This window comes from Suncus etruscus, chromosome 9, assembly GCF_024139225.1.
Source record: "Suncus etruscus isolate mSunEtr1 chromosome 9, mSunEtr1.pri.cur, whole genome shotgun sequence".
Taxonomy (NCBI): domain Eukaryota; kingdom Metazoa; phylum Chordata; class Mammalia; order Eulipotyphla; family Soricidae; genus Suncus; species Suncus etruscus.
Window position 1 is genome coordinate 51,545,586 of NC_064856.1, and position 26,366 is coordinate 51,571,951.

Genomic DNA, 26,366 nt, shown 5'->3' on the forward strand with positions numbered 1-26,366 from the left:
GGAATAAGCTAAAAGAGGCTTCAGGCAGGAAGGCCAAAAGATGTGATCTGGTTTTCCCTCCAAGAACCTCTTTGCCTGCTCCTGCTTGTATCAGGCATGGTTTGGAAGGGAGAGACTTATATGCCAGAGATCTAAGCCAGGTCAGCCTTGTGCAAGGAAAGCACCTTATCCTCTTGTACTATCACTCCAGTCCAGCCCCCTCACAAAGTTTTTGTATGTTTCTTACTGAATTGGAAACCAGCTACAGAAATATATAGAGGGAAAATAGGGGATGGAGTGATAGCACAGCAATAGGGTGTTTGCCTTGAACCCTGGACGGGCCCGGGTTCAATCCCTGGCATCCCATATGATCCCCCGAGCCTGCCAGTAGCGTCTTCTGAGTACAGAGCCAGGAGTAACTCCTGAGCATCACCAGGTGTGACTCCTCCCCCCCACACACACACACACATAAAAAGAAAAGAAATATATATAGAGAAAATGATAAGTGATTTCCTGCTCCCACATGTCCACTGGAGCAATGTGTTCAGTCATATGTAGCCAGGGAGAATGATAGCACATATGTGTTCTTCTCATGTGCGTCCTTGCAGACTCAGCCTGGTTCTTCTGCACTGTCCCCTCTTGGATTTGAATCTGTTTTTATTTCTCATCTGGATCTGGTGGGGAGTGGGATGATTCTGCTTTTGTTTGTTGGCCAGGTGCTGCTCGTGGACATTGTAGAAACACACGAAGTATATGCATCATCCCTTGAACCTTCTCTCTCCCCAACCCATCTTGCTTATATAATGGGGGGGGGGGGAATCTCTAGTGCTGCTTGGTCCGTGATGTGGGCTTCAATTCTTGGGCCTGGAGCTGCTTTGGCCTCATAGAACCTGAGGCGACAGGGGTCACCCCTACTATGATCCCAGGCCTGGAGTTCCAACTTCAGACCTCACGCACCTGCAAGCCTCACACTCCAACCCTGGGCCCCAACCCTTTCTTCATGGGCATGGGTGACTCAGGCTTCCTGTAAAGCAGAAGCTAATTCTGAGAACCCTAGAAATTCTGGGCTCATTCTCATATTAAGTGCTGTGTTTGGAGAAAGGAGGTTTTTACTGAACTTTAGAAGGTGAAGAAATGTGGGGCAAATAGACATTCTTAGCTGGAAACCCAACATGAGCAGAGGCATCGGATAGGGTGAGGGTGGGGTGGGAGCATGCTCAGGCTCACAGTCAGTTTCATTCAGTGCCTTTCACCCCACTTAGACCCACTCCAGGGAAGTTTCACTTGTGGCTGGCTAAGAGGGTGGGGAGTGGCCCTGATCCTCAGGTGGAAGAGGCAATAAATTTGTGACAACAGTAAACCAGTCACCCAGCCAGGGATGCCGCAGGCTGCTTATAAGTAACTGTTATAAACACTGGGTGTCTGGGGCTGTCAGAAATGCAAGCGAGCACTCCGAGCACCTCTCGCAAGTACAATTAAAACAATAAAACACGGCAGGAACATGGCCAGAGCAGGCTTTCAATCAGCTTCTCTTCTTGACTCCAAGTGGCAGCTGAATAAAGATAGGAGTACTTGCTAAATGGGATAGGCGGAGGGCCTTTTTGGAGAGAGAGAATCTGACCGGCCAGGTGGGACCCACCAAGACCAACATCATGTGACACTCTCTGTAACTTCTGGGGCTGTAGCTGGCCCTCTCTGCCCAATCTCTATGTCTTCTGATTGGGACTGTAGGGGAGAGGGTCAGAATTAAGCAAGCAGACACATCACAAACAGTGAGAAAGTGCCCTGGAGCTCCTGAGAGAGCCGGTAACCCTCACTGGGGGCAGTGGAACTGCTTTAATGATATTGTTCCCAATCCCCTTTACATCTACTCAGGGTACACTGTGCAGTGTCCACTCTGTGCCCAGTTGCTGCCTGGAAGCAACTGTGTTCTTGTGTGTCCCAGGAGAATACAGGGGCAGCTGGGAAAAACAAGGCCCCAGGATTGTAAGAGTAGCTTGGCCAAACTGGCCCCACCTCCTAAAGATTTTCCATCAGGATGTCTGGTGGGGGGCCCCAGATTGTGTGTTTCTAACAGGTCTCCACTCTTGGGGGAGCATGAGCAAGGCTATAGGTGTTTTTGTGATTCACAAAACAGGAGCTTTCCCTTCTTCAAAGAGACCATTTTATCCTTTTTAAGCATCACTTCTAGAGCAACATTTGTTATTGTGGCAGTCCAGAACCCTGTAAGTTGGAGCAGTGCTCTCCACAGCTCAGAGACTCCCAGCCTTTGGACAGTTAGAGGCAGTTTATTTATTTCCAACTTAAAGTCCAGAATACATGAGTCAGGTATATGGCTCACGTGGTAGAGTTCCTGGATTTGATCGCTGGCACTACATGGGATCCCTTGACTATCACTCAGCCCAAAACCACCCAGAGTAACCCTGGGCCCCATTTCTGACATTGTTGGCTCTGACCCTTTTTAGGAAAAAAGAAGAAAAGAAATCTACAATATAGAAGGCATTTTGTTCATGTTAATTTGTGGGGGGTGTGTGCGCGGGGTCTTTTTCTTTTTTGTTTTTGTTTTTGTTTTGGGGCCATACCTAGTACTGCTCAGGCTTACTTCTGGTTCTGTGCTGAGGCTTATTCCTGGCTCTGTGCTCAGAGATCACTACGGGTGGGTCTTAGAGACCTAGCTTGGGGTGCCAAGGATTGCAAGGCAAAAATACATTGCCTGCTGTAAGCACTGTAGCCCAGGAATTTGTGTCTTTCCATATGATCTCATATGACATTTCCTTCAGAGGTTGACAGAGCCTTCCAGCTGCTTTTCAGTAATAGTGAACTGTATCCTATGAGCCAAAAGTTACTTTGCCTGGGGCCAGAGCTATAGCACTGTGGGCCTTGCATGCTGCCTTCCCCCAACACCGCCAAGAATAATTCCTGAGTTTAGAGCCTGGAATAACCCCTTAGTACTGATGGTGTGGCCCATAAACAAAATAAGTTACTTAGCCTGAATTGTGGCTTGTTATTACTTATTTGACTTAAACGAGTGACTTTGAACATCTCTCTCTGTCTGTCTCTCTCTCACTCTCCCCTTTTGATTTATTTCATTACATTTGTTCAGAATTGTATTTCTTACACAATAGTCTTGTTGTAACGATAATTATAAAGATAAAAAATAAGTGGGCTAGAGCTGTAGTACAGCAGGTACTACATATAATAATAATAATTATTATTATATGATAAAATAAGATAAATTTGAAATACTTATGAAAAGGCCTTTAGAAAATGAAAACATCAAATAAGTTAAAAAAAAACACTATAAATATAATAATATGGTGCTGGGGAAGTAACTCAAAGGGCTGGAACAGATGCTTGGATCGTGGGAGCAAATCAGAGGTCCCATCCCGAGCCCCAGTCTATCAACCAGATAATCTCCAGGTACCACTAGGAGTGGCCCCAATTCAATAAGAAAAAACTCAAGACAATATTTGATGAGGATCCAGTCACTAGTACATAGAATTAGGATGATCAGAACTCAGAGAAGAGACTCTGCCTAAATCAATTCATAGAAATAAAATGGTATTTTAGCTTCAACCACTGAGGTTTTATATTAAGGTCCAGAGTTGGATGTGCTTGGGTGTAAGCAGAGAACAAGTACACTATATCCAAAATTCTTAGGCAGGAAATAGAAAATACATTTGGGGCTCCATGAGAGGGGGGAGCATGCACCTCGCAGATCAATCCCTAGAAACAAGCGATAGAGCTGCAGCATCAGCAGCTGGACACCAGGACACCAGGCCCATCTAGAGACAGAAACAAACCCCAGGAGGTCTCTCTTCTAGAAAAGAGACCCTGCAGAAACTGATTCTTTCCCCGGTGGAGGTGAGGTAAGAGAGACCAAGGGGATGTTGATGACCTTAATGACAACAATAGTGATAATGCTGACAATGATAATGATGACAGTAAAACTGTTAATGACAGTGGAAGCCATGATTATGATGTTGATGATGGCTCCAGTGGGCAGCATTTATTGATGGAGACTGATGCTTATATCAAGCCTGTGCCAGAGCTCTAATGGAAACTGAGGCAGTTCCAAATGACGGTGGAACTACAACCAACTTAGGTAGAGCTTGCCACCGTACCCACCTGTATGTACCCCACTCTTAGTCAGCTCAGAGCCCCTGCTTGTTCAAAGGCATGGAAGGCTTGGGAATCCACCAGGCCAAAAGCAGTTCGGGCAAGTTATTATTTCTAATAATGTCCCTGTCTCTCCCTCATCATTGTCAGAGCTCCAGGGCCCATGGTTCTGTGTGCCATTTCTCAGCAGCACCAGCCACGCCAGTGTTAGCTGGATGCACGATGCACTGTCAACCCCTCAGCCTTGTGGCCAACTTCAAGATTAAGTGAATCAGCCCGTTAGGTTAATTGTTGGCGTCCTTTTAGACCTTCAAACCTATGTACACGTTTGACTCAGCAAGGGAGATAGACAAGTTGACATGTTTTATTAATAAAGTTGATGCACTTATAAAAAGAAAAAGTAGGATGGGGTAGCCAAGTACTGGCCTCATGATTTTTAACTGATTTACATATTTTGTGTATAAATATTTTTTCATCAAAAGTTCCAAGTCAAGGATGGGTCCCACACACCACACAAAATATATTAGAGACATTTATATGGATAGCAGGAAGGGAGACAGAGGGCTGAAATTTTCCAGGCACCCAGTGATTGATGGGGGCTGAGGCTCCCCCTGACGCTTTATTGAGTTTCCGATGATTATCTCTCGCTGAGACATTTTTTACAGATGACGGTCGAGCTGTCACAATGGACCATGGGGGAAAAAAAACCAACAATAATAACACTTTAATCTTTTTACTGCACTGCTCCCTAGTATCTCAGATTCATCTTCCCTGACGCACGCGGTTCATTATTCTGCCCCTCCCTGGATGGGAAATAAAGGGAAATAAATATATATGTAGACACACTTACCCGTATACATGCACACACACACAGAGTGTAGAAAAGAGGCCACCTCCAAACCAGAGAGGGGCAGAATTTATTGTTCTTTTTGCAAGTGTTGAGGTTTATTAGTAGCGATGCTGGGTTGGCTTGGAATTGGCTATTAATTACAGCATTTTGTATTTGTTTTTTATTGGGAGTTTTTAAACATCTTGAAGAAAAGGCAGAGCTGAGTGAGCAGGTGTGTGGATGGGTTGGGGAGCAGAGGGACCAAGTTTGGCTATCCAAGGCGCAGTGCTGGTGGAGAGGCAAAGAGGGCTCGCCCCTTCCTGTCCTTGCCATCCCTGCCCAGGGGTCACCCCAGAGCTACAAAGTAGCGCTTTGATTAGGATGGGGCCTGGGGAGTGGGGCCGGGGGCAGAGATGGGAGAGGGGGCTGTGATGGGGAACAGGGGTGGATGGGAGGTGTTCAGTAATTACAGGACAAATCAAAGGGAAGCAGATGCCCATGCTCAGGGAGTTAAGGCAGGTGGGAAATTCATGGTGTTCTGAAGTAATAGGTTATAGGGTAAAAGAGCCCCTTGTTTTTTTTCATTTTCAGAGACTACACTAGGACTGTGCTCAGGGGCCACAGGGTTGCACCCAGGCTGCTGAGGGTCATGTAGAATTGGGGGTCCAGCCCACACCTCGAACATGCAAAGCACGTGATTTATCACTTGGGCCACACACCCCACCCCCAGAGTAACATATTCTTTAGCATTTACTGCCCACTCTCTGAATTTGAAGTTTGTAAAGGTAAGACTGTGAAAAGTGCTACCTGTTTCTGGGCAAATAAGGGGCCTGGGCCAAAGGTGATGCTGACCCCACTGTCTCAGGCCAGCGCATTAAAGCTGCAGACCATATCCCTCCCATACCTCTGAAGCCCCACTTTCCCCTTCTCTTTCATGGGGTGAGAGAAGATGGGCTTGAAGACCTAGTGGAAAGATAACCCCAAGTTGTCTTCACTAGAGTGAATGTTAAAATCACCCACATTGTTTCTGAGCTCCTACTACATGTGACCTCCCCTCACAAGGTATAGTATAAAGTAAAAGGAGGTGAGCCAGGGCTGTACTTATTTTGATTTTTTGGAGGGGGCTCACAGGAATTCCTGAAGTTCTTTGGGCTATTACCAGAGACACTCAATCTAGTGGTGTGGCCTGGCAGGCACAGTGGTACTGTGCCAGGGATCAAACTCAGCACCTTGTCCACGTCAGGTATATGCACCAGCCCTCACACATTCATGGCAAACTTTACCTCTGAGTCCCTAGTCCCTGACATTGGTTTATTTTTGTTGTTGTTGTTGTTTTGTTTTCTTTTGGTTTGGTTTTTGGGACCCACCCAGCAGCAGCAGCACTCAGGGGTTACTCCTGGCTCTACGCTCAGAAATTGCTCCTGGCAGGCTCGGGGGACCATATGGGATGCCAGGATTTGAACCACCATCCTTCTACATGCAAAGCAAATGCCTTACCTCAGTGCTATCTCTCCGGCCCCTGAGATTGTGTTCTTAAGGATCAGCTGCACCCTGAGCTAGGCACACTCAAGTACTTGTCGTTGTAGTCAAAATCGAAAGTAAGGGACTGGGATTTGGATGGTGGAATTCAGAAAACATTTTATTTATGAGAAGAGAAAGAATGAGGAAAGATGACATGGGAAAGTTCTGGGGTTTTTTTTTGGAGGGGGTTAGATGGGGGTCTCCTTAAACCTAGATTCCAAAGAATCTTTCCCCTTTTATGCTTTTTTATTTTCTTTAAGTGCTAGGCAACACTTCCATTTCTTTTCAAACACTGAGTTTTGTTTTCTTTCTGAAAATGCTATTTGTTACTTGAAACAGAATAATTGTAATGCTTTTATGCGTTTTTAATGTAAGTGGGAGGTAGGAACTAAATCAGCATTTTTCACTGAGTTTTAAAAAAGTGGCCAGGATCTGAACGTAGTGTAGTGGGTAGTAATGCCTGGCCTGTTCAATCCCATATGGTTTTCCAAGGCTCACGAGAAAGGTTCCTGAGTCAAGAGGAAATCTTGAATACTCTCAAACTGCCTCCCCCAATAAATAAATAAAGTAGGAGGGCCAAATAAATGGGAAGAATGTTGTGGTGATTGTTTTCTGGTCCTTGGGTCATTCAGGCTTTCAGGTATCAGCACCTAGGTCTCCCCTTGTGACCTTTATGATTAGGACAATATTCCCTTTTTTTGGGGGGTTGGGGATACCCGACAGCACTCAAGGGTTACTCCTGGCTCTCCACTCAGAAAATGCTCCTGTCAGGCTTGGGGGACCATAGGTGATAAGGGGATCGAACCTGGTCACCAGGGTCAGCTGTTTTGCAAGGCAAACATCCTAGCTCTGGCTATTGCTTCGATATTCTAATCTCATAATACTCATTCTACCCTTCCTCTTCCCCTTTTGCCCTGTGAGCTTCTTTGTGAAGCACAGTAAACTTTCCTTCACAGGAACCCATTTTTCTCTCCTGAAGACCTGCTGAAGTGAAGTGTTTATCAAGCGCCTGCCATGCACAGGAGGCTAAAAATGAGGAATCCCGCAACCACACTGGACAGTGTCAAAGAAAATGGTCGCTAACTTGACAGAGGCAAGACATTACTAGGTTGCAGAGAGGAGGAAAGCAGTGAAAACCAAGCTGCTTGATTTGGAAAAGATCGATAAGATGTAGATAAATGTAAAAGGAAGGAAGGGTGAGACCTTTTAATCACATCAAGAACCAGTTTGGGCCTGGGAGCGGAAGCATCCACCCTGCTCATTGACTGGGGATGGAACTGAGGTTTGTCACCTCATCTGCCATGCCACAGTATTGCTGTCCAATCCAAACAGTGCTGCCAATAGCCTAACAGCCTCGTATTGGTTCTTTCGAGGAAAAAGTTGTGACATTTCTAACACAGCACCTGCACAGACTTAGCATTTGATAAAAGGAGGCTACTATTTTCTTAATACTTGTAAGTTCTCTTTTGAGGTTCTTTATTGGGCCACATCTGACAATGCTTAGGGGTTACTCTGGGCTCTGCACTCTGGAATCAGTCGTTGCAGTGCTCAGGGGACATTTGGAATGCCCTAAGTCAAACCCAGGCCAGGCACACAGTAAGTGTCCCACTTGCTGTGCTCCCTCTCTAACCCCCCTTCGTTGATTTTTTTTTTGGGGGGGGGGGTTGGGTCACACCCGGCGGTGCTCAGGTGTTACTCCTGCTATCTGCTCAGAAATAGCTCCTGGCAGGCACGGGGGACCATATAGGACACCGGGATTCGAACCAACCACCTTAGGTTCTGGATAGGCTGCTTGCAAGGCAAACGCCGATGTGCTATCTCTCCAGGCCCATTGTTGATTTTTTTTATTGAGCCATCTGGCTACTGGAGGAGGATTTAGTCCTTCAAAACCTCCTTGTGACACCCTGCTGATGTACTAGGTGATGTTGGTGGTAGAGGCGGTTTGATCAGATCTGTAGTGGCATAAAGAAGAAAGAAAGTTTCTAAATATTCTCATTTATGGAGTCCAGACAACATGCTCAGTTTCTTTTCTTGGAAGCAAAACAGGAAGAAGGAACTGGGAATTGAACCCAAAGATTCATATATACAATGAAGTGCTTTGTCACTGAGGTCTGTATATTTCAGTCATTTATAGCATAACATTCAAGGGTTTAGTATACCAGTACCATTTTAGAACATCACCATTATAGTTCATTTTAGAACATTTTATTACCCCATAATCATTCTTCATTTCCCTCACTTCCCCAGCTCTAGACAAAGACTGATCCACTTTCTGTGGTTACTTCTTTCCATAGATTTGCTCCTTCTGGACATTTGAAATATCTAATATATAGCTTTTCGTGGCTGGCCTCTTTCACTTCACATATTGCTTATTCATATTGAAGTATAGATATAATGTCAACATTTGATTTCTCTTTATGTATGAGTAATTTTTTGAGGGGGGCCACACCTGGTGGTGCTCAGGGGTTACTCCTGGTTCTGCTCAGAAATCACTCCTGGCAGGCTTGGGGGACCATATGGGATGCCAAGGATCAAGCCCGGGTTCATCCCTGGTCAGCCACATACATGGCAAACACTCTACCGCTGTCAGGGGCCCTATGCCTGAGTAATATTTCATTAATGGACATACCACATTTTGTTTATATTCAGCAATCAAGGGACATTTAAGTTGGTTCTACTTTGACTATTGTGAATAAAGTCACTATGAATGTTTATGTGTAAGTTTTTTGTGTAGACATAATTTTCCATTTCCTTGGGCTTGTGCTTAAAGAAATAGAATTACTGAGTCATATAGTAACTGTATTTAACCTTTGCAGGGGTCTCAAACTCGAAGCCTGCGGGCTGCAAACGGCCCTCCATACATTTTATGGCCCTGCCCTAGAGGAATCTTTTTTTGTTTTGTTTTGTTTTGTTTTAGTTGTCTGAGTCACACCCCCAATGTTCAAGGCTTACTACTGACTTTGCACTCAAGGATCACCCGACTTCGCCTCCTGAGGCCCCCAGGTAAATTGAGTTTGAGACCCCTGCTTTAGAAACTATTTTCCAAAGAGCTTACATCATTTTACATTCCCAAAATCTATGTCTGAAGGACCTTCCACATCCTCATTAGCACTTGCTATATATATTTTTTTAATGTAACAGGAGGGTTGTATTTAGAATTAGCCATCTGGATTGCTTAGATGATCCCAATTTTTTTTGCAACATCACAGGCATCTAGTCAGGAGCCAGCAGACATACACCACCTTCTCTCCATTAGGTCTAATCTGGATGTTGACTTGGGCACATCAGTGTCATAGATCTTCTTCACAGCCTATTTAATCTTGTTGGTGCTTATTGGTCTTGACATCCAAAGTGAACACAAGTGTGTTGTTATATTCTATATTAATGACTAGCCACATTGCTATAGCTTAAATTTAGCATTCATTCTTAAATATCATGTTGTTGCAGATTATTTTTACAACCTGATTTTATTGTTTGTTTTGGGGGGCCACACCTGGCAGCGCTCAGGGATTACTCCTAGCTCCACACTCAGAAGTCACTCCTGGCAGGCTCGGGGACCATATGGGATGCTGGGAATCAAACCTGGGTCCATCCTTGGTCGACCTCATGCAAGACAAGCACTCTACCGCTGTGCTATCTCTCCAACTCCAATTTTATTCATTTCTTATGCCTTTTCTTCCCCCTTCCCCTCTTTGGTTTTGTTTTGTACCATATCTGTAATACTTAGGGCTTACTCCTGGCACTGCACTCAGGAAACACTTCTGGTGGGCTCTGGGGACCATATGGGATGCTGGGAGTCGAACTAAGGTTTTCCACTTGCAAGGCAAGTACCTTAACCTCTGTACTATTACTTAAAAAGCTTCATCCCCTGCTTTTTCTTCCTTAAAAATTATTTATAATTTGATTACAATATTATAGAATTCAAATAGAATTGCTCGACAGCTTTCTATGTAAAATACCTATCATAGGGGTTGCAGCGACAGTACAGCAGGTAGAGCTCTTGTCTTACATGGGGCCAATCTGGGTTCAAGCCCCAGCATCCTATATGGTCCTCTACCAGGTCTGACCCCCAAGCATTATTGGGTGTGACCTGAAAAATAAATAAATAAAATGTGGGGAGCCAGAGAAATAGGATACCATCGATAGAGCACTGATTTTACATGTATTTCACCCAGGTTCGATCCTTGCAGCCATGTGGTCCTCCTAACAATGCCTGGAGTGGTCTCTGAGCAGAAAGCCAAGAGTAAACCCTGAGCAAAAACGAAAACAAACAAAAAAGATATCTATCATAGGATTCACTTCCACACTGAAGTCCCAGCACCATTTCACCCATAAAGACCACTCCACCTTTTTTGCCACCTTCCCCTCTAGTCATCTCCATGGTTTCCATCACCTTAAGCTGGTTGTTGTTTGTCAGTTCACTTGCTGTGTTATTTATATTGCACACATGAGTGGAATTGTATGGCATATTATTCTCCATTTCCTACTCACACCTAATTATCCCAGACTCTAGTCATTTTTGGTCCCGTGGTACAGTTCATCTTTTTGTTTTGTTTTCTTTTTTGGTCATGCCCCACATTGATCAGGGCTCTACATTCAAATCACTCCAGGTGGTGCTCAGTGGGCCAAATGTGGTTCCAGGAATCAAACCCAGGTCAGCTGCTTCCAAGACTAGCACCCTACCTACTTTACTATTTCTCTGGCCTCAACATTTTATATTTTTATTGGATGAATAGTATACTATTGCTAATTTATTATTTCACTACAAAAATATGGGTGTATGTATATGTATATGCAGCCTCTTTATCTAACCATCTGTCATTGAGTAGTTAGATTATTTCCATGCTTTGGCTATGAATAATGCTACTGGAAATATAGGGGTACAAATATTTTTTGAAATGAGTGTTGTCATATTCTTCAGATAAATGCCGAGACATGGTATCACTAGACCCTACAGAACTGCTATTTTATTTAAAGGGATTTCCATAGCATTTCCAGAGTGGCCTCCCCAATTTAAATTCTCACCAAAGATGATGCCACAGCAATAGTACAGCATACATGGCAGTTGCCTCAACAACTGCCTCTACTTTTGAGGTTTAGTCATCATTATAGTGACTGAAGTTTTACTCATGTGGGTTTGATGTGCATCTTCTCATCTGCCTTTTGTATATCTTCTTTGCAGAAATATCTGCTTAGGTCTTTTACAGATAAATATCAATTTATGTTCATATTTTAGTTGGTTTTGCATTAATTGTTTTTTAGAGGGAAGGGAAATGCCTCCCATGCAATATTCCAGGGGAAACTGGGACCATTTTCAAGAATTCTCAGCCCAGTTATGTGGATCACACAGTTCAGTGGTACCTGAGTCACTAGGACCATACCTAGAGGTAGTTGGGATGGACGGGCCTTCTGTGCCAGAGATTAAGCTTAGAGTCCAGTGCATGCAAGGCATTTGTGCCTCTGGAATGGCCCAGGTTTTTTTCTAGCACTATAGGATCTTAGTCATGCCATAACCTGCTCATACTCTCACATTGAACTGCCAGCCTGGGTGACTGTGAATCAAGTCCGCACCCCTTTTTTTGTTTTGTTTTGTTTTGTTTTGGGGCCACACCCGGCGGTGCTCAGGGGTTCCTCCTGGCTGTCTGCTCAGAAATAGCTCCTGGCAGGCACGGGGGACCATATGGGACACCAGGATTCGAACCAACCACCTTTGGTCCTGGATTGGCTGCTTGCAAGGCAAACACCGATGTGCTATCTCTCCGGGCCCCACACCCCATTTTTTTTAAGTTCTTTTACTTTATTTAAACATGGTGGTTTATAAAGTCACTCATAATACAGTTGTTTTTGATATTTCATGTTCCAACACCAATTCCACCACCATTGTCCCCAATTTCTTACCCCACATCATGCCTCCATTGACAGGCATGAAATATTTTATTTTATATTGTGTTTTAAAACTAAATGATAATGAAATTATAAAAAAAAATCTTAAGGGGCCAGAGCAGTGGCGCAAGTGGTAAGGCTCTTGCCCATATAGGTATAGGCCTTGCCCCTATTAGCCTAGGATGGACCGAGGTTTCGATCCCCCAGCATCCTATGTGATCCCCCAAGCCAGGAGCGATTTCTGAGCACATAGCCAGGAGTAACCCCTGAGTATCACCGGGTGTGGCCCAAAAACAAAAAAACAAAAAACAAAAAAAAACTTCAGTAAATAAAAATTGAGAAAATTGTTAATTTCGGGGCCTGGAGAGATAGCACAGTGGGATGTTTGCCTTGCAAGCAGCCAATCCAGGACCAAAGGTGGTTGGTTCGAATCCTGGTGTCCCATATGGTCCCCTGTGCCTGCCAGGAGCTATTTCTGAGCAGACAGCCAGGAGTAACCCCTGAGCAGTGCCAGGTGTGGCCCAAAAACCAAAAAAAAAAAAAAAAAAAAAAAAAAGACAGCATTTATAAATGTTTGTAGTGCTGCTTTTTATGAGCTTTGATGAGATTTAGTCTCATAATACTTAAAATATTTGGTTCTCCTCACATCACTGTCGATCATTACCCATTTTTCAGATTGAGGATGCAGAGTCAGGATTCCGCTTTGGCTGATGCCCACAGCTCCAGTCCTATTTCCCAGCCCAGAGGCAGTGGTGAGGTTCGATCTGTGTGTGGCAGCCTGCTGGGCTGGGGCCAGCGCAAGGCGGCTGCAGACAGGCCGGTCGATGTCTTTGTTGGGAAGGGACGCTTCACTGGCTGAGGGCCAGCTGTAAACGCAGGGCCTCAAAAGACCACGTTGGTGGTCAACTGGCAAGTCAGAAGAGACGTTGTGGACCCCTCAGCATGGAGAGGCCCTGTGGGTGCTTTCTTCCTCTCTGTAGCAACTTGTTTGGTAAAGACTGTGAGAGCTCCTGAGTAGGGGCTTCTGCAAGATGTAGACAGGGAAGTAAAGTGGGACCCTGGAGGAAGCTTCACTGCCCAAACCTGGCCCAGTACCTGCTCTCCCACCAGCCCATCATAGCTCACTTCAGAACTTCACCTTCCTCTTCTATACAGTGGGTAGGGTAAGCTTACGCCTCTGAGGATTCTTCAGAAATTGAGAACTGAACATTTGTTTTGTTTTGTTTTGGGGTCACATCCAGCAGCGTTCAGGAATTACTCCTGGCTCTATGCTCAGAAATCGCTCCTGGCAGGCTCAGGGGACCATATGGGATGCCAGGATTTGAACCACTATCCTTCCGCATGTAAGGCAAATGCCCTACCTCCATGTCGTCGCTCTGGCCCCCAAGAACTGAACATGTTTTACAGCTGTAGATGATATAACCTAGGGCCAACGCGTACGGTATGACCCATTGGTACTGTGGGACTTTCAGAGATGGCAGCGAGGCTACAGCTACAAACTACAACTGCTGTGCCTCAGGCTAAGCAGAGGCCTCTTGCTTAGAACTCTCTTCTCAGGCTTCCCTGGTCTCTGTGAAGGGAAAGTATATCAGACTCCCAAGAGAAAGGGCAATGGCTGACATACTGGATGAGATTGAACACCAGGCACTGATCCGAGCCCTCTGCTGATTTATTTACTGCGTCTTACTCACCCTTACCGCAGCCACCTTTAGAGTTCTCCTTGCCTTTGACAAGTTGGGGGTGGGGTAGAGGGGACAGAGATAGCATAGAGAAGTTAAATTCCCCAATTGCCTGCCCTGTTAGTAAATTCAGAACTAAGATATCCAAGTGGTCTGGACCCTGAGCTCACAGGCTGACACCTCCACTGAGCACTATCCAGCCAACACTGTTCTCCAGCCCACAGCCAGGAGGATGGTCTTGGGGCACAGTCAGATGACAGCTCAGTTTGCTGATTCGGAAGGGTTTTTAGAGCATCTACTGTGGCCAGACATCATCCTTAGAAGCAGATTCGCTGTGCTGAAGAGTTGTACTTCCTGACTTTTTGAAACTTCAAGTGCTGGCAGTGAGATCTAATAAGTTCCATGACTGGGCAACCACTGAGGTCCTGGAGAGCTTAGGGTTTGTGGTGACCTCGAACTTACCAAAGAAGTGACTTCAAATCAGAGGCCTAACCACAAACTGGACTTTGCCAACTCAAAGGTGATGAACCAGAGGAAATGTCTTGCAGTACAATATGTGTTTGTAAATGCTCATAGGTCAGGAAGAACATTAAGGGGGAACTGCTGAGAGTTAAGACACCCCACACACACACACACCTCCTCTTGATTGTGACTTTTCAGCCAATGTGCTGCTGGTGATTATCCCTAACCCAAGTTGCCCTGCTGTGTTCCTTGAGCTTATCTGCTTTCTGTGATGAGCGCCTTGTGCACAGCTCTCTCATTGCACTTAGGAAACAAGATTCTAACTTGTTTCATGGTCTGACTCCTGCCTGAGACTGTGCTTCTCCCAACCTGGAACTGTGTCTGCTTTGCTATTAGATCTCCAGTTGCCACCTTTTGCTGACATGCCTGGTGTTTGGGGAATGAATGTGTATTCTTGGTGAAATGGATTACATCCTTCCTGCTTTTCTGAGCCAACCATCATTTTTCCTCCTGTTCATCATTACACCCGGCAGTAAATGTCCTATGTGGTGACTGAGTGATACCCCTCAGGGTTCACAGGGTGCTATGCTCTGCAGAATCTTTTTTCAGCTTTTTATTGTCCCCTTCCTTTTCTACCTGGCCTAGCCAGCACTTGCCACCTGCTTGATTCTGTGGCCCTTTCTTAGCCTTCCTGTTTTCTTTTAACCTTTAGGATGCTGGAAACCACTACAATTGAACACAACCATTTGCAAGAGGAGACACATCTGATTTGGGTCTCAAAGACCTTACTTGTGAGGAAGTGGAGCTGCTGTTCCACATTAGCCCCTTAATGGTCTCTTTCTTCCTTCTTGTCAGCCTGGGTCCAGAAACAATTAGCTAATACTCAGGGTGTTTGTGTGGAAAGCCCCTACGCACAGCTAATTCACCATGATTCAGAAGACCCAAAAGAAAGTGTGTTGGCTCACTTTCTGGCCAGGTGTTTGATGTGCCCCAGTTAAGGCCAAGTCCATAGGCACCATCACTGTATGATGCATGACACAGACAGACATACAGGCAAAGAGGTATACCCAATTACACAGTGTAGTTTTTTGTTTGTTTTGGTTTGGGTTTTTTTGGGGCCACACCCGTTTGATGCTCAGGGGTTACTTCTGGCTAAGTGCTCAGAAATTGCCCCTGGCTTGGGGGGACCATATGGGACACCGGGGGATTGAACCGAGGTCCTTCTTTGGCTAGCGCTTGCAAGGCAGACACCTTACCTCTAGTACCACCTCACCGGACCCTGTAGTTTTTTGTTTGTTTGTTTGTTTTGGTTTTGGTTTGTTTGGTTTTTGGGCCACACCCAGTAGCACTCAGGGATTTCTCCTGGCTCTTTGCTCAGAAATAACTCCTGGCAGGTTTGGGAGATCATAAGGGATTCTGGTCAGCCATGTGCAAGGCCAACACCCTACCTGCTGTGCTATTGCTCTGGCCCCTCAACTCACTTATTTTTAAACATCTTCAAAGAAGATATGTGTATTGCTCCTCTGCTAAGAACAACCCCTGTCTCTTGCTCCACTTACCTCTCTCTCTTCCCCTTTCAAGACTCCTATTGTCCGAGGTCCTCTCTGCAGGCCCAGATTGAGCTAAGTATCCCTCTAGCTTGCATCTTTTGGTTATACTTCTAATAGCATTTATTAGCATCAAAATCATCATCTTTATTGTCTGCTTCCACAATGCATTTGCTCATGGACTTCTGTTTTGTCTCTCCTCTCACTACATAATGGGTCGGGCACCTAACTGGCACCTTTATGTGTTGAGTAATTTGGTGGGTATGTGAGTGAATACCAAGAGCTAGAAGACATGCTTAGGGACTCACGGTGTTTGTATATAACAAAAGACTGTTCTGTCCCCCAGTCCTCGTCACCCGAGAGGATGACTTCAACAACCGGCTGAACAACCGTGCCAGCTTCAAGGGCTGCACGGCTCTGCACTATGCTGTCCTCGCTGATGACTACCGCACCGTCAAAGAGCTGCTGGATGGAGGTGAGGGCAGGGCTGCACCGAAACTGGCCTGGGAGAGAGAACTTGACCCCACCATGCTTGCCTGCAGTTGAACTGAGAATGGAGCACCCCCAGTAGAGCACCAGTAGGTGTGGTGGGCCCTGTTGTGGCTTCCTGTTGATAGGCCCTGAAAGAATTTTTTGTTTGCTTGCTTTTGTTTATGGATCATACCTGGCAGTGCTCAGGGAACCATATGAGACCAAATCCTCATATACAGCAAGCACCCTTCTTGCTGTACTAATGCTCCAGCCCTCTGAGAGTTCTGGAGTGTTAATTGCCCCCATACCCCATTGTCCTCTCATCCCCAGTAATCCCAGGGCAAGATTGGTAGACAAGAGAGGCCCATTCCTCCTGACTAGATCAGGTTTCTACCATTGACCTTAGGCTCCTCCTCTCCTTCTGGGTATGGGGCCCTGTCTTTTGCTGTCATGGCCCCTGTTGCATCTGAATTTGGGGTCTGTGTAGATGAGCCTGCTTCATGACTGGACTCTGAGAAACCTGAGAAGGCCTCTGACATGAACTTCTTACCCAATCAGCCTCAATGTCTGTGTGGGTGACTCTCTCCCATCCCTATGTTGAGAGCACATTTACTGGGAGTAGGCACCATTCCTGACGTTATCTGCCCATACCAGTCTCTCCATGGGACAGTGAGGGAAGCATCATGCCAGTGTGTGGTGCCTAAGCACCAGTGCAGGCTCTCCCTCTGCCACTCCCACCCCCAGCAGAGGTCACTCTTCATAGCTCCTGTGAGCTGGATGCATCCACAGAGGCTTCTGGGCTTCCCTGACTGCTACCTCCCTCTCTCTGCTGGCATCTAGGAGACAGTGGTTTTTAACCCCACCGCTATCATTACACCACCCCACCAGCACCTCCAGATTATCCTCTAGTCTTTTTATGATTGAGCTGGGGAGATTTCCCAGGAACCCCCAAATAATGCACCTCTCATCAGTCAGTCACCATGTTCTGAATCGAGGCCAGAGACACTGGGATGCAAGGTGGAGGAAGGGACCTGCTGTCTGAAGGGCAGGACAGTTCATGAATGTGGCACATAGCCTAGGCTGACTGCTGCTTAAGCAGTGAATGTTCCATGTTCTGAAACCTAGGCTTGGGAAAGGTCCCCCAAGCACAGTGCCACTTCTTTTGGCCTTTAGAAAGTTTTGCAGAAGATTATTGGAGTTGCAACCTGGAGCTTTCGCCACAGGACTTCTCCCTGCCAGGCCTTAAAATCGATCTATTCCCCAGCCTTTGTCCAGAGTTTACATTTCCTGCTGCCCCTCAGCCCCCAAGCAGACGCCAGAGAGAGAGACCCTCTCCCCAGCCTTCTAGTTCAAATACCTTTGAAATGAAGAGGCACAGGGTATTTATGAAGCTCCCCTACCCTCACCCCCAGGCCAACTCTGGCCCTTTGGGCCGTTCCAGGGCCATGGTTCCTGCCTGGTGACATGGAACAGATGCCTGAAGCCCCCACCTTTACAGCGCCCCCCCCAACCTGCCTTTTTACCAGCATCCATTTCCACCCCAGCCTCAAGGGCCAAAAACCATTAACCCACTGATTTCTCTCTTTCTGACCTGAACAAGTAGCCGTCATGCAGGGCTTGCCAGCCTGCCAGCCTCTGACCTCCCTTCCCCCCTTGACCTTTCTTGGTCTGCCTGTGTTCGTGAGCAGCCAACCGAGAGGCAGGGTCCTGCTCCCTTGTCCTAAGGGCTATTTTCAGTAACATTTCCAAAGTCTCCTGACCTTAGTCAACCTTATCCTAAGAGTTTCCAGGAAAGCAGGCACCCCTCCACCCAACCAACCAGCTTCCTTAGCCAGTACTTGCCACCCATCTTGCTGCAGCAGTGTAGAGGGAGGTGCTCTCTGGGATCCACACTGGGCATGAGGAGGAGCCAGCCTGTATTACAAGGGCCATACAGAACCCACCTCTTGCAGGTTGTGTAGTCTCAGGGAATTCAGTATCCCTAGATCTTCCATAACTAGTGCCAAAGTGGGCAGCTGCCTTTGCTCTGTGCCCAGCAGTCGCCCATGATGGCTGTGAGGAAGTCTGTGCCTAGGGTCAGTAAAACCATACTTATCGACCCATTCGAAGCAGCTGGGAGTCAGAAGTCACACACTTGAAGCATCTGAGTTGTATACACTTGGATTTGAATCCCAGCTCACTCCATTGTATTCCCTAAGCTGGTTTTATTATTGTTTCCTTTATTATTGATTAATTATAGTTTATATAACAAGTTTACAATAGTGTTAATGTTTATGGGTTCTTTTTATGTCTCTGGGGACTTCTGCGGGAGTAGGGGGAGAATTCACTCCCAACGGTGTTCAGGGGCTGCTACAGGCTTTTTGCTTGAGATTTGCTCCAAGTAGTTGTTATTGGGACCAGGGATCAAACCCAGGCCTCCTACATGCAGAGCTTGTGCTCTTGATTGATGAGTTAATCTTTCGAGCCTAGCTTCCATTTTCTTACCTATAAATACTTGGGAAGTATCATGGTATTAGTTTGAAAGTGACTAATACTATTCCCTAAAGTCCCTGGCACATGGTTGATGCCTTTTGATTTGTAATTATCATTCTATCTGTATATATAAATTAAAGTTCTCCTATAATGGGAAGACTTCTCCTTACCATACAAAGTCTGTACTGCTGCCTAAGAGTTTCTGTTATTTATTTGTTTGCTTGCTTGCTTGCTTGCTTGCTTTTGGCTTTGGGAGCCATACCCCAATGTGCCCAGAGATTACTCCTGGCTCTGCACTTAGGAATTACTCCTGGCAGGTTTAGGGGACCATGTGGGATGGCGGAAATTAAACCTGGACTGGCCACATATAAGGCAAGAGCCCTTCCTGTTGTACTGGCACTGGCCCTCTAAAGGCCAGTGTTAACTCTGTCGCTGCCACAACCCCCACGCTGACCCAAACCCCACTGTACACCCTCTCTCCTAGACTCTTTTTTTTTTTTTTTTGGTCACACCCAGCAGTGCTCAAGGGTTACTCCTGGCTCTATGCTCAGAAATCGCTCCTGGCAGGCCCATTTGGGGGACATATGGGATGCCAGGATTCGAACCACCGTCCTTCTGCATGCAAGGCATGCATACCTCCATGCTATCTCTCCGGCCCCTCTTCTAGACTCTTGAACCCTCTCAGCGGCTCTCATGTGGTCTGGGCCTCTCAGAGGACATCTCCTCTCAATTCAGTGTTGTGCTGGACACTCTGCAAGGGAGGTCACATCTTTTTCACTTCACTCTTCCACAAAAGCGAAAAGAACACAAGTCTGGAAGTCAGACTGGCAGGGTTTGAATTTTTACTCTGGACTGTGACTATAGGTTTAACTCACAGCTCTCTGACATCCTGGAGCTCAGGGCTTTTGGATTATGTGACTGCACTGATTCCTGGACAACTGTCACTGGTGAAGGAGACAGGTGTGGAAGCAGGAGACTGTCTGGGAATTTGGGGGATGGAGCAGAGGAAGGACCTGTGGTGCTTCTGCAAAAGGAGAAGATTAAGATTTTCCCAGGTAGAGTCTCTGGAAAGGTTCTGACTTAGGTGATGCAGATCCCTGTTGTCTTCCTCTGGCTTTTCACAGGCCAAGGGGTGAACCCAGGGCCTCATGCACAGAGGCATGAGTTTAACAGTTGCACCACTCGCCTGGCCTGATTTTTATCTCCAGAGTTGCTGCCTCCACTTGTGGTGATGGCTCTGCGCAGGAAAACTTTGCCTTGGCCTAGCTACCTAGGTCAGAAAGCTGTGAGGGTAAAAGGCAGAAGAATGAAGAAAGCAGACCCTTCCTCAGTCCCCTGCTGCCATGCAGCCCCATATATTGGGCTATTTAGGGGTACTATGCCTCTTCTTCCCAGGGCTGTGATCTCTGAGAACTTTGTCCTCTGAGGCGGAAAGTCTTGCCAGTGCTGACTCTTCCCCGTAACAGCCTATTGGTTTATTGTTAATGCTTGAAACATAGAAACTCCATCTCTGTTCCACTTCACTGTCTGTCCATCTGGCTATGCTACCAGATGTTGAAGAAATTGGCTTTGCCTCAGGTTATCCTTTGTGGAAATCTGGGACACTGATTCTTTGTTGTTGCGATAGAGTGGAAACTCAGGATGAACTGGGTGGTTTGGGGTCTCAGTAGTAGTTGGGGGCCATGTGATGCTGGGAAAATGAACCTGGGGCTTCTACATGCAGAGCATAGACTCGTACCTTTTGAATCAATGTCCTACTCGGGGCCTCTGATTCAGGGCAGCAGAGCAGAGAAGGGGTCTGAACTCTGGACTAAATATTAGAAATCCTGGCTCTGCTACTAAAAAATTATTTTTCCTCCAAAATATAGAAATGATGGGCTGGAGCAAAAGCACAGTGGTAGGACATTTGCCTTGCATGCAGCCTTCCCAGGATGAACCTGGGTTTGATCCCCAGCCTCCCATATGGTCCCCAAGCCTCCCATGAGTGATCCCTGAATGCAGAGCCAGGAGTAATCTCTGAGTACCACCAGGTGTGGACCACAAAATAACAAACAAAAAAGGAGCTAAGTAAATTGAGTCCAAAAATCCCAAAAGTACTCTTTGTGACTCCTGGGCAAACATTTTTATTCATTTTTTTAAATGGCCATTTATAATACTTATTTCCTGCCATGGGCCTTCCTTTGGCATCAAAGATGATGCCAGACCTGCAGGAGCTCTGATTTCAGTGAGATGAGATTAGTAGCCACGAATTGCTCTCCAGTGTTAGTGAAGTGACGTAGAAGGTGCTACTGGATTCCAGAGCAAATCTGAATTTCTGGGAAAGTCTGACATAGAGATAGTCTGTGTTGGCACTAACTACTAAAGGGTAAGTGCAGGTTGGTCTGGTAGGTCAGAGGCAGAGGGAGCAGCAAATTCAGCAGAAGCAGCGTTTCTCACTGAATTCATTAGGCTTGGACAGGGCAGAGCCAAAATGGGAAACAGGAGCCTGTGACCTGAGCTCAGCAGAAGAAATTTTGGGGCTTTTATCTTCCAACCAGAAACCACTGAGTCTTAAAGGAGAGAAAGATCAGATTTATATTTAATGTGAAAGATAGTGTCAGTTTTACAAAAATGCTTGTCAGTAGTTGAGTGAATTGGTAAATTAACTGTGGAATAATAAAATGAAATTAAGAAGTAGACTAACCAAATTCCTGTGCTACATCCAGCAATAGGAACGAATAGTACAAACCCAACATTTTGGACACCAACCAAATACAGAAGAGTCGTAATCATGTGACTACACTGATAGATATTAATAGGGTTCAATGTAGACCAGTCTGGGTTGTAAAAAATCAGCATAGTGATTACTCTGATAGGGTGTGAGCAATGACTGAAGAGTATTGAAATGTTCTATATCGGTTTTTTTTTTTTTTTTTTTGGTTTTTGGTTTTTGGACTACTCCCGGTAACACTCAGGGGTTACTCCTGGTTATGCACTCAGAAGTCGCTCTGGCTTGGGGGACCATATGGGATGCCGGGGATCGAACCACAGTCCATCCTAGGCTAGCGCTGGCAAGGCAGACACCTTACCTCTAGCGCCACTATGCCGGCCCCATTGTTCTATATCTTTATATAACTGCTACATATGTAGGAATGACTTCCTTTTAAATTTTAATAAGTTGTCCTCTGGTATATTTTTATTGAATACGTGTTTTACATGAAAGGCTTAAAAATTAAAAATAAAATGAAATCGAAGAGATGTGATTGGAAAAAGGAAAACTATTGTAAAGCTACAATATACATCTAGGTTAGGCCTAAACCATCAGTGCAGCTGCTGGGAGTTGGGGGGAAGAGAGAAGAGGACGATCAAGAAAGACTTGGGAGCAGAATCAGTAAGTTCAGATGGTGAAGTGGCCAGGTGAGGCCCAGATTCCAACTTGTCCTGGGGTCACCAATGATCAGGATGAGTACAGTGTGTAGAGCTTACCTTGTATGTGGCTGGCCCAACTGTGATCCCCGGCAGCAGGTATCTCCTGGGCACCACCAGTATGATTCGCATGCAAAGTATGGTCAATTTAGTGGTCGCTCTTCTGTACCCATTTCTCTTCTTATTTTCTTAAGTACACCTTCAAAAGTGACAGCAAGGGGGATATCTTTAAACAGAAAGCCTATCATTTGGGGCTGGAGCAATAACTCAGTAGTTGGACATTTGCCTTGCATGCGGCTGACCTGGGACAAACCTGAGTTCAATCACCAGCATTTCATATGGTCCCCCGAGCCTGCCAGGAGTGACCCCTGAAATCCTATAATTCTCCTTCCTCAAACTTTCACTAGCTCCCCAACATATTCAAAATGAGGGATTTGAGAGATAGTACAACAGGCCATGCTTGCCTTGCACTTTGGTTACTGGGTTCGAGCCCTGACCCCATATATGGTTAACCAAGCTCTACTAGGAGTGATCACTGAGTGCAAATCAAGCCCTGAGTACCACTGCGTGTGGATCCGCACCCTTCTTACTAGAACTCTGTGTAGACTGCACCCTGCTATCTTTGGTTCCTTCTCTCAAGCCATCTTCCCCATATTCATTCTTTCTCTTGTCTCAGGAGAGCTGAGTTCCTTCCTACCTGCCTCTCCTAGTGGCAGAGCACACTCTACTTTGAAGCAACTGCCTTAACAGTCAGAGTTCAACTCAGGTTCAACCCTTTAACCACCCTGGCCACTCTAGACAGAGTAGCTCCCCAGCTACTCTTTGTTGTATCAGCCTATTTTATTTCCTTGTGCTCCTACAGTCCTAAAATGAACTTAATCCGCACATTTATCACATGATAGCGATGACATCACCTGTAGTGATCGGTGCCGACTTGTGAGCCTGTGATGGTCAGAGGACCATGTGGTGTTAGAGATCGAACCCACATGCAAAGTATAGTTGCTATATTTTGCTGCTATTGTCACTGTTCCTAGAAAAAGCATATATGCAACTCTCATGTAGGTGGGGATTCAGATAATTACTGTGAATAACCAAGGAACTTGTAGAGCTGTGTCAATGAGCAGTGTAGCAGGCAGTTGGTTAAGCTGTTCTGATGCTCAGGAGAGAAAAGGGTTCTGAATTGGACCTGAACTTTCAAGAATTGTCATTCTCTTGGGGTGACTAACCCTGACTGGGTTTGTGAGTTCTCCATGGAAAGTAGTAGTCCTAAAGAGGCTCAAGGATGGGGCCGGAGAGATAGCATGTAGGTAAGGCATTTGCCTTTCATGCAGAAGGTCATCAGTTCGAATCCAGCTTCCCATATGGTCCCCTGTGCCTGTCAGGAGCAGTTTCTGAGCATGGAGCCAGGAGTTTCCCCTGAGCACTGCCGGGTGTGACCCAAAAACCACACACACACACACACACACACACACACACACACACACACACACACACACACAAAGCAAAGAAGCTCAAGGACACAGCTAAGAGAACCTACATTTTATTTGTATTTGTTTGTTTATATTTTGAGCTACATCTGGCACTGCTCAGGGGTGACTCTGGCTCTGCACTCAGAAGTTATTCCTGGTGGGCTCAGGGGACCATGTGGGATGCTGAGGTTGGCTGCATGCAAGGCAAGTACTATGGCTCTGGCCTCATAGCCTACATTTTAGGTGTGAACATGAGAAAAGCAGACAGCACAAGAAACTGGAAGAAACCATGGGGAATAGGAGTCACAGAAGAGAGCTGGGATGGGTTGCTTACCAGGTTGAGGTCAGTGCATACCACCAATGGCTCACACATGGATGTAGCTTAACTAACAAAATTACATCAGTGTGTAAGGCCATGTTTATCAAAATCTCTTTGAAAGGCTTGCAGTCTGTCACACCTCATGGTTTAATAAAAATCTTTAAAAATAAATTATCAGAAAAAAATAAATGACTGGAAAAAATGTTTTCAAGGGACTGGAGGATAGTATAGTGCCTCCTATGGCACGCATGCCAGCAGTGGCACGAGAAAGCCTTGCAGCTAGCATGCGGGAAGGTCCGCAATTAAGATATGCGGCACTGCAGGAGGAGCGTGTGCTGGTATCTGCTTTGCAGCTCACCTGGCAACAGGGCCAGACTGGCCATTGGGCGGATCGGGCATTGTGCAGCAGTTTGGGTACTCGGGCTCAAAAAGGTTAGCCATCACTTGTATAGTAGGTAGGGTGCTTGCCTTGCATGTAGCTAACAGTTTTGATCCCCAGAACTACGTATTATTCCCCACCTCTACCAAGAGTGATCCCTAAATGCAGAGCCAAGAGTAAACCCTGAACACTACTAGCGTGTGGTACAAGTTCCCATGCCCCCCCAAAAATTATATTTCTAATATGCATACAAAGAGCAGGCCCAAATTTGTCATTGGGTTCAGCAGATACAGAATTGCTGACAAGTTGCTATAAATGCTTTCAGACTCTGTTACTCTCATGTCTGCTGTTATCAACGACTGGTAGCAGGATACAGATACTACATGAAGCTTGGCTGCTGCTGTCATGATACTGTTAGGTTAGGATGGAAGACAAATGAGCAGAATGTGGCCTCTGTTCTCAAGTGGCTTAAAGTCTAGTTGGAGTGACATTTTGGGGCAAGACATTATACTGCACTGTAGCGAGGTCAGAGCACAGCCCTTGCACTGCCGGCTCCAGGGACTAGGGTTCACCCCAGTGCTGCCACCATCTCACTCTGGAGAACCTTTGAACCACCCTAGTCCCTTGCTGGTCTCACTTTTTTCATCTCTAGATGATGAAGAGTGCATGTCGGATGATTGGCTCTGTAGTTTAGATACAGAGCTGAAAATCCTCTTGTCAGTGGTTGTCTATAGGAGGGAAGAAATTGGCTGTAGAAAGGTGATGGAAATAGTCTAAAATTAGATCATGGTGATGTCTGTCTAAATCTGTGAATATATTAATAAAAAAATAGCCAAAATGTATTAAATGGTGTAAATGAATGAGCTTTATGGCTCACTTTGGAAGGGAGAGTTGGGCTACACCTGGCAGTGGTGTTTTCAGGACTAGGGGTATCAGGGATCTGACCTGACCTCCTGCATGCAGAGCATGTGCTCAGCCCACTGGATTCTCTCTCTGGTCCAGTACATAAATTTTATCTCAGTAAAATTGTTGTTGTAGTTTTACTGAAATGTAAAGAAAGGAAATCATCCATGCCACTCAAAGCCAGGAAAGACTAGGCTAACCAAAAAGCCTGGCAGACCTCCCCAATCCTGTCCCTGAGATTGGGGCTCAGAACTGTCTCTCTGTCAGAGATACATTTCTCTCCAAAGAGAACAAGTAAAAACTTAACCATCCAACCTTCACTTGCCCATGCTGGACTGTTTATTGATTTCCTGGTATAATATTTCTCCTATCTTTGTGATAGGGGGCCACACCTAGTGATGTTCAGGGATTATTTTTGGCTCTGCACTCAAAAATTACTCCTGGCAGTGTTTAGGGGACCATCTAGGGTGTCAGGGCTTGAACCCAGGTTGGCTACATGCAAGGCAAGTGCCCTACCCTCTGTACTATTTCTCTGGCCCCCTTTGTGAAGCTTTACAGTCTGGAAAAGTGGGGAAAATGAAGAAATCACAAAAATTTTAGCTAATAACCCTTGAGACAAGTATCACTAAGGCAGAGTCGAGGTTACTCTGAGAGTATCTCAGAGCCTTGATGGATGTCTGCTCTAAGCACATGGCGTGAGACAGCTCTGAGGTCTGCCTAGTGGAGGAGAGCCTATCACGCCATTTGAGGAAATCCTGTGGAGCCTGGTGGCCACTGGAGGGCACAGAGGGGAGTAATGGAGTGAATGGTGTGATGGTCCTTGCCTTGTGGGAGTCAGTGGCCATGTCCCTGCCCATGGCCGTCAGCCCCTCACCTGTGCTGGAGGCAGAGCTGCCCTGACCTTGCTGACCCCAAGCGAAAGGCATTGC

At 46.0% G+C, this 26,366-nt stretch overlaps 1 protein-coding gene across 1 annotated transcript in view; it reads left to right on the top strand.

Moving 5' to 3' along the window:
- CLPB (caseinolytic mitochondrial matrix peptidase chaperone subunit B) overlaps window positions 1–26,366 on the top strand; it is a 143,065-nt gene that overhangs the window by 63,159 nt on the left and 53,540 nt on the right. Inside the window, exon 5 of the mRNA XM_049780501.1 lies at window positions 16,366–16,494. Within this exon, the coding sequence (XP_049636458.1) occupies window positions 16,366–16,494 (129 nt within the window). The remainder of the gene's footprint in view (window positions 1–16,365; window positions 16,495–26,366) is intronic.